Source organism: Macaca nemestrina, chromosome 9, assembly GCF_043159975.1.
Source record: "Macaca nemestrina isolate mMacNem1 chromosome 9, mMacNem.hap1, whole genome shotgun sequence".
NCBI lineage: Eukaryota > Metazoa > Chordata > Mammalia > Primates > Cercopithecidae > Macaca > Macaca nemestrina.
Genome location: NC_092133.1, coordinates 69,667,372 through 69,683,810, shown reverse-complemented (window position 1 = coordinate 69,683,810; position 16,439 = coordinate 69,667,372). Strand labels below are relative to the sequence as shown.

Sequence of the window (16,439 nt, the reverse complement as noted above, 5' to 3'; positions counted from 1 at the left end):
GGATCCTGAGGCGACATACATCCTCAGTTTATGAAGATGACGGGATTAAGAGATTAAAGTAAAGACAGGCATAGGAAATTATAAGAGTATTGATTGGGGAAGTGATATATGTCCATGAAATCTTCACAATTTATGTTCACAGACTGCACTAAAGACAGGTGTAAGAAATTATAAAAGTATTAATTTGGGGAACTAATAAATGTCCATGAAATCTTCACGATTTATGTTCTTCTGCCATGGCTCCAGCTGGTCCCTCCATTCAGGGTCCCTGACTTCCTGCAACAAGCACTGATGAAGATTCTCATAATTGCAATTGGATGTAAATTGGCACAACCACTTTTAAGTACAATGTGGCATCATTTAGTTATATTAGTATCTACAATTTGGCAATGCAATAGCTAGATATAATCCTAAGAAAAATACAAGAAGATATGTATAACATCTGTAATCCCAGCTACTCAGGAGGCTGAGGCAGGAGAATCGCTTGAACCCAGGGGGCAGAGGTTGCAGTGTTGAGATCGCGAGAGTGCTGAGATCGTGCCATTGCACTCCAGCTTGGGTGACAGTGAGACTTTGTCTCAAAACAAAAAGAGGAAGGAGAAGAAGAAGAAGATAAGTACAAGTATGTTTACTGCAGCAGTGTTCATGATAGCAGAAAAATTATTTTTCAAAATTGTTTTGGCTATTCTGGATCTTCACATCATTTGGGCCTCTGCCTCCTTGTGGCAGGAGGGAAACAAAGTAATAGTGGTAGGAAGGGAAGGTGTGCTGGAAAATGCTGCTGGCAATTCAGTGAACTTCAGGTGGGAACATTTCAAAGTATTGATTTGTAGGAAGTAAGGGTTTAGGGTATGAAAGTTTTGTGAACTAGTAAAACTTTCATATGGACTAGCATTAGTCAGAAAATTGGACTAGATATTCCCCAGGTCCCCTTCAGACCTGAACATTCTGTGGTTCTTACATATTTAAGCTTTACTAAGTGACTTTGGATACTCTAAGTTAGTTACTATGTGACAAACTCAATAAGTAGAATAGTGGATTCATATTATCTCATTTAACTTCTGGAGGAGTGCTTCATGCAAAGAATAATATCAACTGGGGGGAGTAGTGTTCTTATCTCATATCCAGATCTTCATAGAAGTAATTCTGATACCTACTTTTTCTAATTCCTAGAGACAGAGTAATGTAGTAGTTAAAAACTTGGACTCTGGAGTCAAACTGCATTGTTTTAAACCTGGCTCCTCTACTTACTAGCTTCATAACCCTCACAAGTTACTTATCCTCTCTGTAAACTGGGAATAATAAATAACAGTAGTTATCTCCTAGGTCTTGAGGATTAAGAATGAACTTAAAGCACTAAAAACAATATCAATAATGAAAACAATGTAAATCACATAGTATGGACTGGTAAGTGTTAATTATTATTAACAGAATGGCTTCAATCGTAAGAGGAACAAATGACTCATGGTGCTTTCAAAAAGGTGAGAGGCCAGGTTATCTTTAAGCTTTTCAAAATGAAGGAGGAATTTTTTTTCCTTTTTTTTTTTTTTTTTGAGATGGAGTCTCACTCTGTCACCCACGCTGGAGTGCAGTGGCACAATCTCAACTCACTGCAACCTCCACCTCCTGGGTTCAAGCGATTCTCCTGTCTCAGCCTTGCGAGTAGCTGGGACTATAGGCACGTGCCACCACACTCAGCTAATTTTGTGTATTTTTAGTAGAGATGCGGTTTCACCGTGTTAGCCAAGATGATCTCAATCTCCTGACCTCATGATTCACCCGCCTCGGCCTCCCAAAGTGCTAGGATTACAGGCATGAGCCACTGTGCCCAGCCAGGAGGATTTTTTTTTTTTTTTTTAAAAACCTTTTTCTCCCTACCATCTTTCATTTGCTAGCTTTCCCTCTGAATTCAGAAGTTTTAACTGGAAGGTGTAGAAGCCTCTGCCTTAGGTGTAGGTGCCTCTGCCTTAACTGAGGCAATGTATTTTCCTTACCATAATGTTTATGACCTGTCATCATCACCAGCTGCTGTCCTTTTTTTCAGGTTGGGCGGCAATTAGAAGCTGAGCAGGCCTACAAGTACATGATTAAGGTATGACACAGATGCCTCTGTCATTTGCCTGCCCCATGTTGAGGGTGGGAAATTAGGAGGGAGGTACTGGCTTAATTCAGGATTTTCATAATGTGAATATTTTTCTAGAGGCTTTTCTTAGCATCTTTGCCATTGTTGTGGGGCTGCTGGGTTTGTAATAATAACCTATGTATTATCATGGGTGATCTTTCTTCCAACTCTTTAGAGAGAATATATAATAGTTAATAGAAAGGTAGCCTGGGAGTCAGTCAACCTGAATTATGATTCTGGTTTTGCCATTAACTTACTGTGTTAATATTGTGGGCTTCATTTTCCTCGTGTAATATGTAGGGGTTGGTCTAGTCTAGGGGGTCAGCAAACATTTTCTGTAAAGGGCAAAATAGGAAATTTTGGGGGATTTGTAGGCCAAATAGTCTGTTGCAACTACTGAACTCTGCACTTGTAGTACAAAAGCAGCTATAGATAATACATAAGTGAATGGCTGTATTCCAGTACAATTTTACTTACAAAAAAACGGGTAGTGGCTGGGCATGGTGGCTCACGCCTGTAATCCCAGCACTTTGGGAGGCTGAGGTGGCTGGATCACAATGTCAGGAAGTGGAGACCATCCTGGCTAACGGTGAAAACCCGTCTCTACTAAAAACACAAAAAAATTAGCAGGGTGTGGTGGCTGGCACCTGTGGTCCCAGCTACTCAGGAGGCTGAGGCAAGAGAATGGTGTGAACCCGGGAGGTGGAGCTTGCAGTGAGCCGAGATCATGCCACTGCACTCCAGCCTGGGCGACAGAGCAAGACTCCGTCTCAAAAACAAACAAATAAAAAACAGGTAATGAGCTGGATTTGGCTCATGAACAACCCCTGGTCTGTTCTATCAGTTACATATACATATATATTTTGAGACAGAGTCTTGCACTGTTGCCCAGGCTGGAGTGCAGTAGCACGATCTTAGCTCACTGCAACCCCCACCTCCCGGTTCAAGCGATTCTTGTGCCTCAGCCTCCCAAGTAGTTGGGATTACAGGTATGTGCCACCATGTCCAGCTAATTTTTGTATTTTTAATAGAGACAGGGCTTTGCTATGTTGGCCAGGCTGGTCTCAAACTCCTGGTCTCAAGTGATCTACCCACTTCAGCCTCCCAAAGTGTTGGAATTACAGGTGGGGGCCACCATGCCTGGCCTGTTCTATTAGTTATGAATTCCAAGTAACTTGACTTGAAAGACAGTGGTTTAAACAAGTTAGTTTTTTCTCATCTAATGAAAAGTCCAGGGCTCATACCACAGCTCCACAATGTCATCAAGGAACCCAACATCTATCTTTGTGCTGCACTAATTGTAGCATGCAGTTTCTATCCCTCATAGTTGCAAGACAGCCAGTGTAACTTGCTATCATATCCATGTCTCAGGCAAGCTAAAGAACAATAAGGGAAAAAGGAAAAAGAGGCCATGCTACTTCACTTCCCTTTAAAGGACTTTCCCTAAATAAAGGGCTTCTCCAGGTGTCCTACCCAATGACTTTAGTTTACATTTAATTGGGCCACAATTGGTCATGACTACCTCTAGCTGCATGGGAAGCAGGAAAATGTGGCTTTTTAGCTGATTGCATTGCTGCCTTGAAAAGAAATTAAGATTTTGTTACTAAGAAAAAATCGGTATTCAGTAGGCTCCTAGATGCCTCTACTACATTTCTAGATTCTAACACTAAAACCAGATCTAATATAAGCCTATGATTTCTGTCTCTGATTCCCTGATATCACTTGCCAGATGGGAATACTATGCATTAGCCAAGAGATGCTGGTAATAATGTGAACACTTTTTAAAAATAAAAAAGTAGACTTTAATGAAGTTATCTTACAAAAAAATGTACAAATCATGACTGTTCAAAGTGCTTGATGAATTTTCACAAAGTAAACATATCCATGTAACCAGGACAAGGTTCTAAGGTCTTCTACTGGAGTTTTCACGAAGTAGGGAAAGAGGAAGAGCCAATTCCATCCCCGGGAACTATGTTCTTTAGCTGTAGCCCCACAAAAGCGGGGTCTTCAAAGCCACATAAAGTATATCACGTATGACATATATATTTCCATTTCTTTCTCTTTCATGTAGCTGAAATTGAAAGATGAGGCTCTGCTTGCAGAGATCCACACACTACAGGAAACAGTTGGCTTTGGAAATCCATCTTTCTGATACCCCTCCAGCTGAACAATTTTCTGTATGGGACTCTTGAGTTCCTTTCCTTCCCAGAGAGTTTCACCATATCAAGTCTGGAGCTGGAGAACGAAAGAATCTTCACCATAAACAGAGACCCATTCATTTATTTCCATTGGCTGTGTTACTGGATGTTTTACTGGTTGACAAGAAACTGGGTCACAATAAAAAATGAAGATATGAAACTCAAAATTCATCAGTGTGGTTCTGGAGTTAACGTATACTGAATTATATGTAGGTATTTAGTTATATAAATAACTATAGTGTAATTGCTATAATTATATGGCATATATATACATATAATAAAATTAAGGTATAGTGGGGTCATTATTAGGGTTTCTGATGAAAGCTTATTGGATCACTCCTGGAGGAAGTCTGGTGCTAAGGTCTCTGGCCAGGTTCAGTTAACTGAAATACAAGAATTAAGGCATCATTTTCAAAGGTGGCCCTGGAGGAAGACTGCTATGCTGGGTCACTGTATTAGGGCAAAGAGCATGTTAGCCCTTTGGAACTAACAATAAACGAAAAAAGCTGAATAGAGAGGTCTTTGCTGAAGGTGGAGCTATTGACACCTTCTCACTACTGACACGTTCTCACAGGCATCTTCATGGATCTAAACCACTAGGGCTCCAAGGAGACACCATTACCCTCATCACTGAGACCATATTCTAGGGCTACAGATGTTTAAAAAAAAAAAAAAATTATACTTCACCTCTGCCCTGGATCACAGCACGGCAAAAGCAGGAATAACCTCTCCTTTATTTTTTAAGGTGTGATTGCCTCGACAGGGGTGGGATGACAATAGGAGGAAAGGTGAGAGGTAAATTAGTTTTAGTTAACGAGAAGGATAAAGTAAACTCTAGTCACTTATAATCCTTCTTCTAGTCTCAGCTCTGACACTACCTCCTCTGTGAAGTCTTCCTCAGCAAGCATTAAGTCTGCCTTCTCTGCTCGCTCTCCTTGCACCGAGTACTATTGATCGCCCTAGTTTCTCCGCTGTCATCTCACGGTCTCCCCAGCGGACTGTGAGCTCCACGAGGAAAGGACAGCGCCCTTTAGTATTTGCCTTCTCAGCGTTGCGCCTGGGCAGCAACGCCTGCAAGATGGATGGATGGTGTAGCATTTCTCTTGGAGCGCCTGGGATTCGCCCAAAACTTCTGACTCCAGCAGAGACTCAGAAGCCTGAGAGGGATCGCACCGTCACGCCCACAAGACACCACGAGAAACGTCTCTTTTGCAGCAGTTTAAGGTACGTTAGGGGTCACCGTGTTGCATTGTGGGAAGTGTAGGGCGGCAAGCGGAAGAGGCGGGGCGAGTGGACCATCCGCTTCCGGAGTCAAGGTTTTCGGGCTTTGGACGTCTTGGCGGTGCGGCCTGCAGTTTGTTTCTATCTGTCTTCTGCCTTGCTAAGGCCGTAGAGCTGGTGCGTGCGGGTAGCGGGGCGCTCCGAGGAGCCGTATGCCGGCGGCGCCATGGTCCACCTCAGTGAGTCATCGGGTCCCCGCGAGACGTAGCGGGCGGTCACGGGGCTCGGGAGTTCGGGGCCGGGTCGGGCGGTGCTCTCCCAGGCGCGATGGAGGCAACCCGAACCTGAAGCAGCCACACTGCCTTACATTTGATCCTCCTCTCAGTTTTTTCCCCACTTAATCACCGGTGAAAAATTTCCACCCCACTGAAGCAGCTAAGGTTCGCACAAGGTCACAGAGCCTAGTGAATGGGAAGCCCATGCCGAGTGGGTTTGGGTATGAGGAGGAGGTCATTGCTGGCTGGAGTGGCCAAGAGGGGTTTCACAAAGAAGAATAGCATCTAAACTGAATTGACAGGAATAGATTGGAAGTGAGACATTTCAGTGGAAAAAGGGAACTGTGCTGTCTGTGTCATTTTGCCCTTTCTGTGCTGTTTTTTTTTTTTGTGTATCCTAACCACCTGCTTTTCTACAGGTCCTCTCCTCTACAAGTCCTACCGTGGGGGCCACTTAACCATCCGCCTTGCCCTGGGTGGCTGCACCAACCGGCCCTTCTACCGCATTGTGGTTGCTCACAACAAGTGTCCCAGGGATGGCCGTTTCGTAGAGCAGCTGGGATCCTATGATCCATTGCCCAACAGTCATGGAGAAAAAATCGTTGCCCTCAACCTAGACAGGATCTGTCATTGGATTGGCTGCGGGGCCCACCTCACTAAGCCTATGGAAAAGCTTCTGGGTAACTCAGTTCTGGTCTTACCTTATTAAGGGGATTTTAAACTGAAGTCAGCTCCAGGACAGTGGGTATAAGAATGATTTTTGGCGGGGCATGGTGGCTCATGCGTGTAATCTCAGCATTTTGGGAGGCTGAGGCGGGTGGATCACTTAAGGTCAAGAGTTCGAGACCAGCCTGGCCAACGTGGTGAAACCTCGTCTCTACAAAAAAAAAAAAATTAGCTGGGCGTGGTGGCACACGCCTGTAGTCCCAGCTGTTGGGGAGGCTGAGGCAGGAGAATCACTTGAACCCAGGAGTCGGAGGTTGCAGTGAGCCAAGAGCGCATCACTGCTCTCCAGTCTGGGCAACAGAGGGAGATTCCATCTCAAAAAAAAAGAATTATTTTCATTCCCTCTACACTGCTCAGGACTGAAGTGGAAGCTGAAGTTGTGATCTAATTGGCATTTTGAATCTGGAGGCCCCTTTTGTGGACTCCTTTGTAAGACTTTTTGGGTGACTGGTATTTTATGCTAAAAATGGGAATAGTATGTTTTGAATGGTCATCTGTCAGTTTATCTTTTTTAAAGTAAGGGGAATATTATTAGGAAGTAGACATCCACTGTCTCCTTGCCGGGGAGAAGCAGTACAGAGTTTGGCAAGTGAGGAGCATGGTTTGCATCCATGCACTGGGTCAGATCTCAGACCTCAGTTCTGTGAGACAGAGTTCCTAGGGAAGTATTGGCTTATACGGTGTTATAATAAGTGAAAAATCTGTTGCTTTTAGGTCTTGCTGGCTTTTTCCCTCTGCATCCTATGATGATCACAAATGCTGAGAGACTGCGAAGGAAACGGGCATGTGAAGTCCTCTTAGCTTCTCAGAAAACAGATGCAGAAGCTACAGATACAGAGGCTACAGAAACATAAGTGAGCTGACTTTAGTGAGCATAGCAGTGGGAACAAAGTCAAGGTTCTCTTGAAACAGTCTGCAGAGATCTTAATTTTGTTAGATTTGGAGTTCAATAAATGGAGTATCCTGAGTTGTCCTTGCTCTTCTGGCCTGACCTGCACAGGGCCCATGGAGAGATTTATTCTTGTGTGACTTAGCGCTGGATGTGGGTACTAATTAGCTTTTTTGGACTTTGTCTTGGGATAGACAGTGACTGTGGGAGGATTGGACTTTTGAGTGGGGCTCTGGGTCTCTTGGACAACTTTACAATCTACTGGCTTCCAAGACATCCTGCTTCAAAACCCCCAGCCAGACTATTCACGGCTTGTTCAAATCTTCATGTTCATCTTGCAAGTGTAAGAACAGTTACCTTTCTTACTGATTTTGTAATTGGAGATTTATATTGTCTTGCTTAATGCATATTCTTTTTTTTTTTTTTTTTTGAGATGGAGTCTCGCTTTGTTGCCAGGCTGGAGTGCGGTGGTGCAATCTCAGCTTACTGTACTCTCCACCTCCTGGGTTCAAGTGATTCTCCTGCCTCACCCTTCCGAGTTGCTGGGGAGCTACAGGTGTGTGCCACCACACCCAGCTAACTTTTTTATTTTTAGTAGAGATGCGGTTTCACCATGTTGGCCAGAATGGTCTTGATGTCCTGACCTTGTGATCCGCTCACCTTGGCCTCCCAAAGTGCTGGGATTACTGGCGTGAGCCAGCACTCCCGGCCTTAATGCATATTCTTAAATATACAAATGTAAATTTGTTATGAAAATTGCTTTTGGGGTTTAATAACCTACCTTTTAAGAATGAGAAACTGCTGGGCTTAAGGGAGTTCAGAATGAATCAAGATTGAACCATTCAAATGTGGCTGTGATTTCTGCATATATCATAGATGGGATCCTTCTGAGAATACTGGAATAGGGAATTAGGACACCAAGCCAATTCAGCTGTGAACCTTATTCTTGTACTTTTCTTTCTTGCTGGTAGTTTTATGGAGACGGTTAAGAAACTTGCTCTGTGTTAGGATAAACTGTATACCAATAATTTTGACAACCTGTGATGAGTGATGCATTTTACTTCCTGTATCTTTTCCTTCCTACCTTGATGCCAGTAATTTATAAGGGATCTTACAGTTTGAATGTATTTGAATAACTTTAGTATACTTTAGCTCTACTTTTTTATTTGACTCACAACTATCCATAGGTCTCAAGCATTCCCATGTGTTTTAAAAGCCTGAAGTCAGTGAGATGAAATTCAACATCAAGAATTTGAAGTAACTTGTGAGGAAATAATATAAAGATACCATTGGGGCAATGGCTCACACCTGTGATCTCAGCACTTTGGGAGGCTGAGGTGGAAGGATCACTTGAGACCAGTTTGAGACCAGCCTGGGCAACACAGCAAGACCCCATCTCTACAAAAAATTTAAAAATTAGCTGGGTGTGGTGGTGCTCACACATAGTTCCAGCTACTCGGGAAGCTGAGGCAGTTAAGATCACTTGAGCCCAGGAGGCCGATACTTAACTGTGATTGTTCCGCCACAGTCCAGCCTGGGTGACAGAGTAAGACCCTGTCTCAAAAAGAAAAGAAAACATTACATAATTTGACTACAGCATAATAATTAATTTGATTTTCTGGTTTTTTGAAAATTTTAGTTGCAATAAAAGAGTATTTCAATGTGGTATTTCAATTTTCAGTAGCAAATGTGTATATAGAAAAATGTTAAAATTGATGTATTTGAGTACCTTAAAAAATATGAGAAACTGGAAGAAAGATAATATCGTAAAGCACCTACATATGTCCTAGGCCTTTTGTGTACAAGATTATTCGTGACGATTGTAAGGCATGAAGGCAGGTAGGATTATCTCTGTTTTACAGATAGGGAAGCTGAGGCCTAGAGGTGGAAACTTGCCCAGTGATGTAAGATTCATACCCCAGTTGTGCCCTCCTGGAAAGCCCTTCCCAACATATTATGTTGTAAGATTCATACCCCAGTTGTGCCCTCCTGGAAAGCCCTTCCCAACATATTATGTTGTCCATAGAGGGGAAAAAAATGAGCAAAGACAGATGTCTTAACTCTGTTATGTGACTAAGATACAGGAAATTTATAGAGGAGGTTCTGTCAATGTGCCCACTTATTTTGTGTTTTATGTTCTGAGAACGATTACCAGCCATCTTAAATTCTGTGGTTGGCAACCCCCCCCCCCCCCGGGGTTGTTGCTGGTTGGCCCCTGCTTGCTTTGAGACTTTGATGCCAGGGCAGGTTGAGAGGAACTGACTTCAGCTGAGTTTGATCTTGGATGTGGGAAAGAGAAATGCTTTGAAAATCATGGCAACCCTGGGAGGTTTAAAAGATATTAATGTATCCTGGAGAGTTTGAGGCTTTGCAGAAACTTATTGGCAGAGCAGAATGATTCTGAAAAATGCTAAATCAGTCAGGATAAGATTTGATAAGGTATTTTTCTGCCAACTCGGGTATTCACTTAGCATTGTTTATCCTTTGTCTAATACATGTATACGCATACTTCCTTTGTGAGCTTCTCCTACTTCCAAAGTTTTATCCCCAGCTTCAGCCTTGCTTTGGGTCTCCAGGCCCAAGTTTCTCACCATCTCTTGGATGATTGCTCCAGCCTACCCTGCTGCCACCTGGGATCCAACATGTTCAAACCCAGCTGTGAACTTCACAGATTATTAAAAGAAAGCGCCTTTGCTTCAGCAGTTTGTTATTAAGACGGGGGCTTGGGTCATGTTACCTCCACCAATGTGTAAGGTGAAAGTCCTGTTAGGTAAGAGTTTTTGTGTTTTGTGCTTTTTGGGTTTCAGTATAGAGTTTTTCCTGCAGGGCTAGAGGGAAAGTACCCCAGCATTTCCAACCAGTGGGGTGCAAAATTATTTGGGCCTACAGCTTTACCTGTTCCTTTCGGGAACATTTTTGAAAAAAAATCTGTTGAACCATGTGAAATTGCTGAATGCTGATGTTTGGCCATTTTCTACTTAAAAAATAGGCCAGCAGTTTGTAAATTCAAGCTAATATATGAACTTTTTGAAAAAGCTGTTCTGGGACACTAAAAGGTAAGACGGACGCCAGATTTCCAGAGCAAGGGGAGGAGAGAACCGAGCAACATCACTTCCTTGAAGACCTGGCTCCTGCGCGCGGCCGGCCTAGGACTCCGACTCCACGCGCCAGTGTTATTTACTCGGGCCTGCGCCTGCCTCGTCACGGCTCGTTTTGCGGCCGCCGTAAAGCGCGGATGCGCGCGGGCGGGGGGGGGTGGTCACGCCCCTTCAGTGCTTGTGACGCAGGCGCCCTGGGCATTTTGGGCGGGAAAAAGAAGCAGTCCTGGGTTGTACCCGGCACGGTTGGCAGCAGCTGCTCCCTCTGAGGTCGTATCCCTGCCCGGCATGGGGCTGCTGGAGCTTTGCGAGGAAGTGTTCGGCACCGCCGACCTTTACCGGGTGCTGGGTGTGCGACGCGAGGCTTCCGACGGCGAGGTCCGACGAGGCTACCACAAGGTGTCCCTGCAGGTACACCCGGACCGGGTGGGCGAGGGCGACAAAGAGGACGCCACCCGTCGCTTCCAGGTATGCAGGGTCACGCCCCGAGGCCGACGGGCCGCCAGGATGTCTCCAGCCTTTTGGCCGCCGGGCCCCGTCCCGGGGGAGCGCGCTGAGCTCCGCTTGGCGCCGCCTTCTGATCTTTATTTCTCGCGCCGCGGTTTCGGTAGGAGGAGCAGGGGCGATTTACGGATACTCTCTTCCCTCAGATCCTGGGAAAAGTCTATTCCGTTCTCAGTGACAGAGAACAGAGAGCAGTGTACGATGAGCAGGGAACAGTGGACGAGGACTCTCCTGTGCTCACCCAAGACCGAGACTGGGAGGCGTATTGGCGGCTACTCTTTAAAAAGGTAAAGGACTCTGGAGATTTCTTTATGGCTATTACCATCCATCAACAAACCTTTATTGACTGCCTCTAAGATCTTGTATTTTGTGTTAATTTTGTAGGAATTAGAATTTTTGAGTTTGGCCTTGAAATATAAATACACGCACACTTACTGAAACAGGCTTTAAATTTCCTGTTAATGTGATTGTTGCACTGAAAAGGGCAGATTTATTTTTTTTTGCAGGATGTTCTTTATTTTACATATCCAAATGTAAGTCCTGATTCTGGATCTCCTTTCACCGTTGGAAACTTCTCTGGTCCCTAGTTAGCAGATACGAAGATTGGATTTAAAAAGGAGGACTCCGGAAAAGCTTAAAGCATAGAAAATTTGGTTCAATAATTTCAACTCAAGCAACTGTTGCATTGCAGCAATTCAACACCTAACTCTAGTTTTACTAATGTATCTTTTATTTAAAGTAAAATCCTCAAAGTTAAAGCAAATCTCCTTTGTTATCAGATATCTTTAGAGGACATTCAAGCTTTTGAAAAGACATACAAAGGTTCGGAAGAAGAGCTGGCCGATATTAAACAGGCCTATCTGGACTTCAAGGGTGACATGGATCAGATCATGGAGTCTGTGCTTTGCGTGCAGTACACAGAGGAACCTAGGATAAGGAGTATCATTCAGCAGGCTATTGACGCCGGAGAGATCCCATCCTATAATGCCTTTGTCAAAGAATCGAAACAAAAGATGAATGCAAGGAAAAGAAGGGTAAGATTTTGAATACTGTTGATTTATATTTTGACTGCTTCCAAAAAGGATTTGAGGGTATTTACAGCAGTGGAAGTAAATATAAAACTCCAGAAGTAAGGACTAGGGTTAACTTGATAACAGTTCTGATCTAATAAAATGGGCATTACCAGTTCATCAAGAGAAACCTTTTTCTAGTATGTTGTGCTTAAGATGATTTTTATTGCATAGATTGTTTAAAATTACCATAGTAAAGTAGCGCTGAAATCTTTTTTCTTCTGGGCCAATTCTTATAGCATTGCTGAGGCATTTCTCAGGAGATAAAGTTAGTGGAACCCAGGTACACAGGATGGGCAGTGATCCTTACTCGGTTGAGGGGGTAAAAAGAGAATGACAGAGACTGTCTTGTTAAAAGTGCAGATTTTTGGGCCTTTGCCCAGAGTTTGATTCTTGAGTTGAACACAGAATTTCTTTTATTTTTTTTAAAGAAAAACTTCAGCCGTCCCCAACCATTTTGGTACCAGGGACCTGTTTTGTGGAAGACAGTTTTTTCAGTGACAGTGGGGGTGAGGAGAGTTGGGGGGGGTAGTTCAGGATGAAACCTTAGATCATCAGGCATTAGATTCTCTTAAGGAGCTCACAACTTTTAGAACCATTGCTGCCCTCATGAGTGCCCTCAGGAACTTTTCTGCAGCTTTTACATAGGAGATGCATGCGGAGAGAAAGCTGACGTTTTTGATTCCGGTGAAAATTCAAAGGGCCTGTTTTGCCTAAATAAGAGGCTGACCTTTCTGGTGAGCTGAGGGGAGCAGTGGAGTGTATATCAAGAGCATTTTGGTTCATAGGCTACACCTGCTAAGACTCAAGCTGACAGTCAAATCTTAAGTTGTTCATTTCCTGAGATGAAACTGAGCACAGCTGCATTCACAGTAGACTGTTAACTTGAGAAACTTCCCTAGAGTTTGAGGAGAAAAATGGCATAGTTTTGAGAGACTGTTCAACAAACCTTAGGGGGATGCTGAATTTAAAGAGATAATTTGAATACAAGGAAATGGGTGTCTTATTGGGATGGGGATTCTAATGTATCATCATCCTCAGTATTAATAGCATTAATTGCTAGTTAGAAAATTCACAAGGGGTGTTGGGGCATCTTATAGTTGTTACCCTAAGGTGTGCTTGTGGTATTTTGTAAACAATGCTCTAGGAACACTTGGCAAAGGAAGGCTGTTTTGAAATCAGGTAAGTAAATGTTAAAACTGAGTTTATTGATGTTGTTTCTTCTGACTACCCAGAAGTCATTTTAAACTGGGGTTGTTCACAAGGCACCACCAGTCCCATGTAGTAAATTGGGTTTCCAGGGGAGGAATTGGAAGTACCTGTATCCTGGCAATTGCATCATTTTCTTTCTTTCTTTTTTTTTTTTTTTCCTTCTTTTTTCTAAGAGATGGCATCTCACTCTATCATCCAGGCTGGAGTGCAGAGGCATGATCACAGCTCAGTGCAGCCTCGAACTCCCAGGCTGAAGCCATCTTCCCACCTCAGCCTCCCTAGTAGCTGGGACTACAAGCACATACCACCACACCAGGCTCATTTCTTTTATTTTTTGTAGAGATGAGGTCTTGCTGTGTTAACCAGGCAGGTCTCAAACACTTGAGTTCCAGTAATCCTCCCACCTTGGCCTCCCAAGGTATGGAGATTACAGGTGTGAGCCACCATATCTGGCCTCATGTTCCCTTTTATCACCATGTGATTTATGAGTGCCAAAGTACTTCCTACCTCTAGTAAGTAGAATTGGGGAAAAAACAAATGGTAATTGGAATCGGAGGATCTATGCTTGCTATCAGCATTGTTGCCTTTTAATGAATGACATAGTTATGTAATTCTGTTCATTTTGTCTATTCATATAATCCTCAAATTGAAACAGTATTATAGATTTGTTTTTGGGAAAGAGAATGTATTTTAAGCATTTTCTGGTGGCCCTGAGTCTCATGTGAGTTTCTGTTTCAGGCTCAGGAAGAGGCGAAAGAAGCAGAAATGAGCAGAAAGGAGTTGGGGCTTGATGAAGGCGTGGATAGCCTGAAGGCAGCCATTCAGGTAAACTTGGCAGTTTGTTGCCACATCTTTAATGATCTGATTCCTATTGCTAATATTTTCTTTGGAATGTTGTATTTTGTTTTCTTCTTTTAAGACATAAGTCGCATACCATCCGTTTGTCCTTTTAAAGTGTACAGTTTGGTGGTTTTTAATGTATTTACAAAGTTTTACAATTATTAACACCAATTGTGTAGGACATTTTCACCATTCCAAAAAAACTCCTACCCATTAGTAGTTACTCCACTTTTCCAGCGCCTGGCATCCACTAAGTACCTTCTGTCTATGGATAATGTTGTGAAAGCTTGTGTTTTAACTTCTCAAACAGAGCAGACAAAAGGATCGGCAAAAGGAAATGGACAATTTTCTGGCTCAGATGGAAGCAAAGTACTGCAAATCTTCCAAAGGAGGAGGGAAAAAATCTCTCAAGAAAGAAAAGAAATAATGGAATTTTTCTCTTCAAAGGTCCTTAGGTGTAAATTGATGCCATCGTAGGCAAGGTGCAGGCAAGATTTGAAGGCAAAAGTCAACTCTTGAGAAAAGGTGTCTTTCCAGCCTGAATTTTTCAGATTGACTAGACCAAGCATCTTAGTATTTCCTAGAAAGCACTTGACATTGTGTGAGGTCTTACCAGAAGGAACTTGGTGGTGACGGTTGGGAGGGCGGAGGGAGGTAGTGTCCTTCCTGACAGCACTTGCCTCCATAGATCTTCGGTACACAGAACTCTTATCTAAGATGTGGTTCTGTTCATGCTGTTTTCTGCAGTGTGCGTGTCTGTTAGATTAGGCTCTCTACCCAGCTAGAACATCTTCCAAATACTTGCTGGACAGCTGTCTTCCACATACTTCCCAGTTTACATTTGGTCTTAATGATCTTGAATAGACCCTCTCTTCATTTTACTCAGCCAGGTTTTGTACTGATGTACGGGTGTTAAATTACTTCAAGCATTTTTGTAAGAGTTGTATATGATTAAATAAAAAAAGTAAAACATGATGATTAAGTTCTGGGGGCTTTGTAAATGATCCCAGTAAAAATGTGACCTAGAATAAATGCGAATGGTGTTTAGGATGAGAGAAAAGTGGAAAACAATAGCCCCTGTCAGCTTTATAATAGAGAGCTTGGTTTCCCTAGCATAGAGAGATGTGTGTTGTAGTCCTGCCACTGATTGCTGAATGTCTTTCACTGAGCTTGTCTGAACATCTGTCTCCTTTTATAAAAGTTATTACATCAAAACAAAGAGTGAAATACAAACTTGTCAAACTGTATGTATTAAATATGTCCAGTTTTTTGGTTTAAAAAAAATTGCACCGGCTTTGAGGGAAAACAAGGTGAGGGAATTGGGCTAAATGACTTCTTAGAGGCCCCTTTCTGACTCTTTAACTTTGAAAGGCAAGCCATATTGATCTAATTGTTTTTTTTTTTTTTTTTTTTTTGAGGCGGAGTCTGGCTCTGTCACCCAAGCTGGAGTGCAGTGGCCAGATCTCAGCTCACTGCAAGCTCCGCCTCCCGGGTTCACGCCATTCTCCTGCCTCAGCCTCCCGAGTAGCTGGGACTACAGGCGCCCGCCATCTCGCCTGTCTAGTTTTTTGTATTTTTTAGTAGAGACGGGGTTTCACTGTGTTAGCCAGGATGGTCTCAATCTCCTGACCTCGTGATCCGCCCGTCTTGGCCTCCCAAAGTGCTGGGATTACAGGCTTGAGCCACCGCGCCCGGGCGATCTAATTGTTATAGTGAACTTTTGGTAATGGTTTGTGAGAACAATACAGAGATTTTCATTTCTATTTAGATGAGTTGGTATGAGAATATATGGAACTTTTTTAGGAACTGTTTAAATGTTTTATTTTTAGACTATTAAATATGCCATATGCATAAAGTAAGCCTTTAGCTCTAAGGTAAAGACACATTTTCAGTTTGTGACTACAAATAGGTTAAAAATAGTTTTTAATTGTATTAAAAATATAATTTAGTGCAGGTTCTTTGAAGCATCTGTCTTCATATGATGGCATTAGAACACCTTGGTATAAAAAAAAAGTTATTGTAATTTATGATTATTGAATTTATCCATTCTGAAAATTAATAAGATCTAAAACTGGCATGACAATCAAGATTTGTATTTAGTGAAATTTAAAATAAATTTAAGCCATAGTTAAAACTGTTGCTGCTTTCATGAATGCCCTTAGGTCCACAGTAAAGTCAGAAAGCTGAACCTCTCCTGCTGTTTATAGGATATGTTTATGCTGAATTAATTGCCAGGGTTTCTTAAACTTTTAGGGAATTATACTTTGGCCCAATAGTAGATTCT

The 16,439-nt window shown here is 42.8% G+C and overlaps 3 protein-coding genes and 1 long non-coding RNA gene across 9 annotated transcripts in view; 3 read left to right on the top strand and 1 right to left on the bottom strand.

The window, feature by feature from the left end:
• Positions 1-4,487, top strand: part of LOC105466224 (cilia and flagella associated protein 70) — a 125,482-nt gene extending 120,995 nt beyond the window's left edge. For all 5 annotated transcript variants that reach the window (XM_071068764.1, XM_071068761.1, XM_071068763.1 and 2 more), the window contains 2 exons: positions 2,045-2,092; positions 4,194-4,487. In XM_071068764.1, coding sequence (XP_070924865.1) covers positions 2,045-2,092; positions 4,194-4,274 — 129 coding nt within the window. In that variant the 3' untranslated portion in view covers positions 4,275-4,487. The remainder of the gene's footprint in view (positions 1-2,044; positions 2,093-4,193) is intronic.
• LOC139356013 (uncharacterized) lies at positions 3,901-5,549 on the bottom strand. Its single transcript, XR_011607360.1, has 2 exons — positions 5,199-5,549; positions 3,901-4,703 (listed from the first exon to the last, which is right to left on the bottom strand). It is a non-coding gene; the product is annotated as an uncharacterized lncRNA (long non-coding RNA).
• A 23-nt stretch (positions 5,550-5,572) lies between these two features.
• LOC105466026 (mitochondrial ribosomal protein S16) lies at positions 5,573-10,798 on the top strand. 2 transcript variants are annotated; one of them, XM_071068788.1, is made up of 3 exons: positions 5,573-5,780; positions 6,236-6,496; positions 10,488-10,798. In XM_071068788.1, exons 1-3 carry the CDS (start codon positions 5,768-5,770, stop codon positions 10,796-10,798), a joined length of 585 nt encoding a protein of 194 aa, XP_070924889.1. In that variant the 5' UTR covers positions 5,573-5,767. The 2 variants fall into 2 exon arrangements, with proteins under 2 accessions (XP_070924889.1, XP_011713145.1); XM_011714843.2 differs by lacking the exon at positions 10,488-10,798 and adding an exon at positions 7,257-7,509 and having other exon boundaries at positions 5,601-5,780.
• A 19-nt stretch (positions 10,799-10,817) lies between these two features.
• On the top strand, positions 10,818-15,130 carry LOC105466025 (DnaJ heat shock protein family (Hsp40) member C9). The gene is made up of 5 exons (XM_011714842.3): positions 10,818-10,997; positions 11,180-11,320; positions 11,813-12,067; positions 14,054-14,140; positions 14,466-15,130. The coding sequence occupies exons 1-5, from the start codon at positions 10,818-10,820 to the stop codon at positions 14,580-14,582; spliced, it is 780 nt and encodes a 259-aa protein (XP_011713144.1). The 3' UTR covers positions 14,583-15,130.
• Positions 15,131-16,439: the final 1,309 nt, after the last annotated feature.

Bases quoted from the DNA above. Each gene is read 5' to 3' on its own strand.
- LOC105466025 (XM_011714842.3), top strand. From the start codon at position 10,818: ATGGGGCTGCTGGAGCTTTGCGAGGAAGTGTTCGGCACCGCCGACCTT. The intron at 10,998-11,179 runs GTATGCAGGGTC...CTCTTCCCTCAG, and splicing joins ACGCCACCCGTCGCTTCCAG to ATCCTGGGAAAAGTCTATTC. The intron at 11,321-11,812 runs GTAAAGGACTCT...CTTTGTTATCAG, and splicing joins GGCGGCTACTCTTTAAAAAG to ATATCTTTAGAGGACATTCA.
- LOC105466026 (XM_071068788.1), top strand. The intron at 6,497-10,487 runs GTAACTCAGTTC...GGACACTAAAAG, and splicing joins GCCTATGGAAAAGCTTCTGG to GTAAGACGGACGCCAGATTT.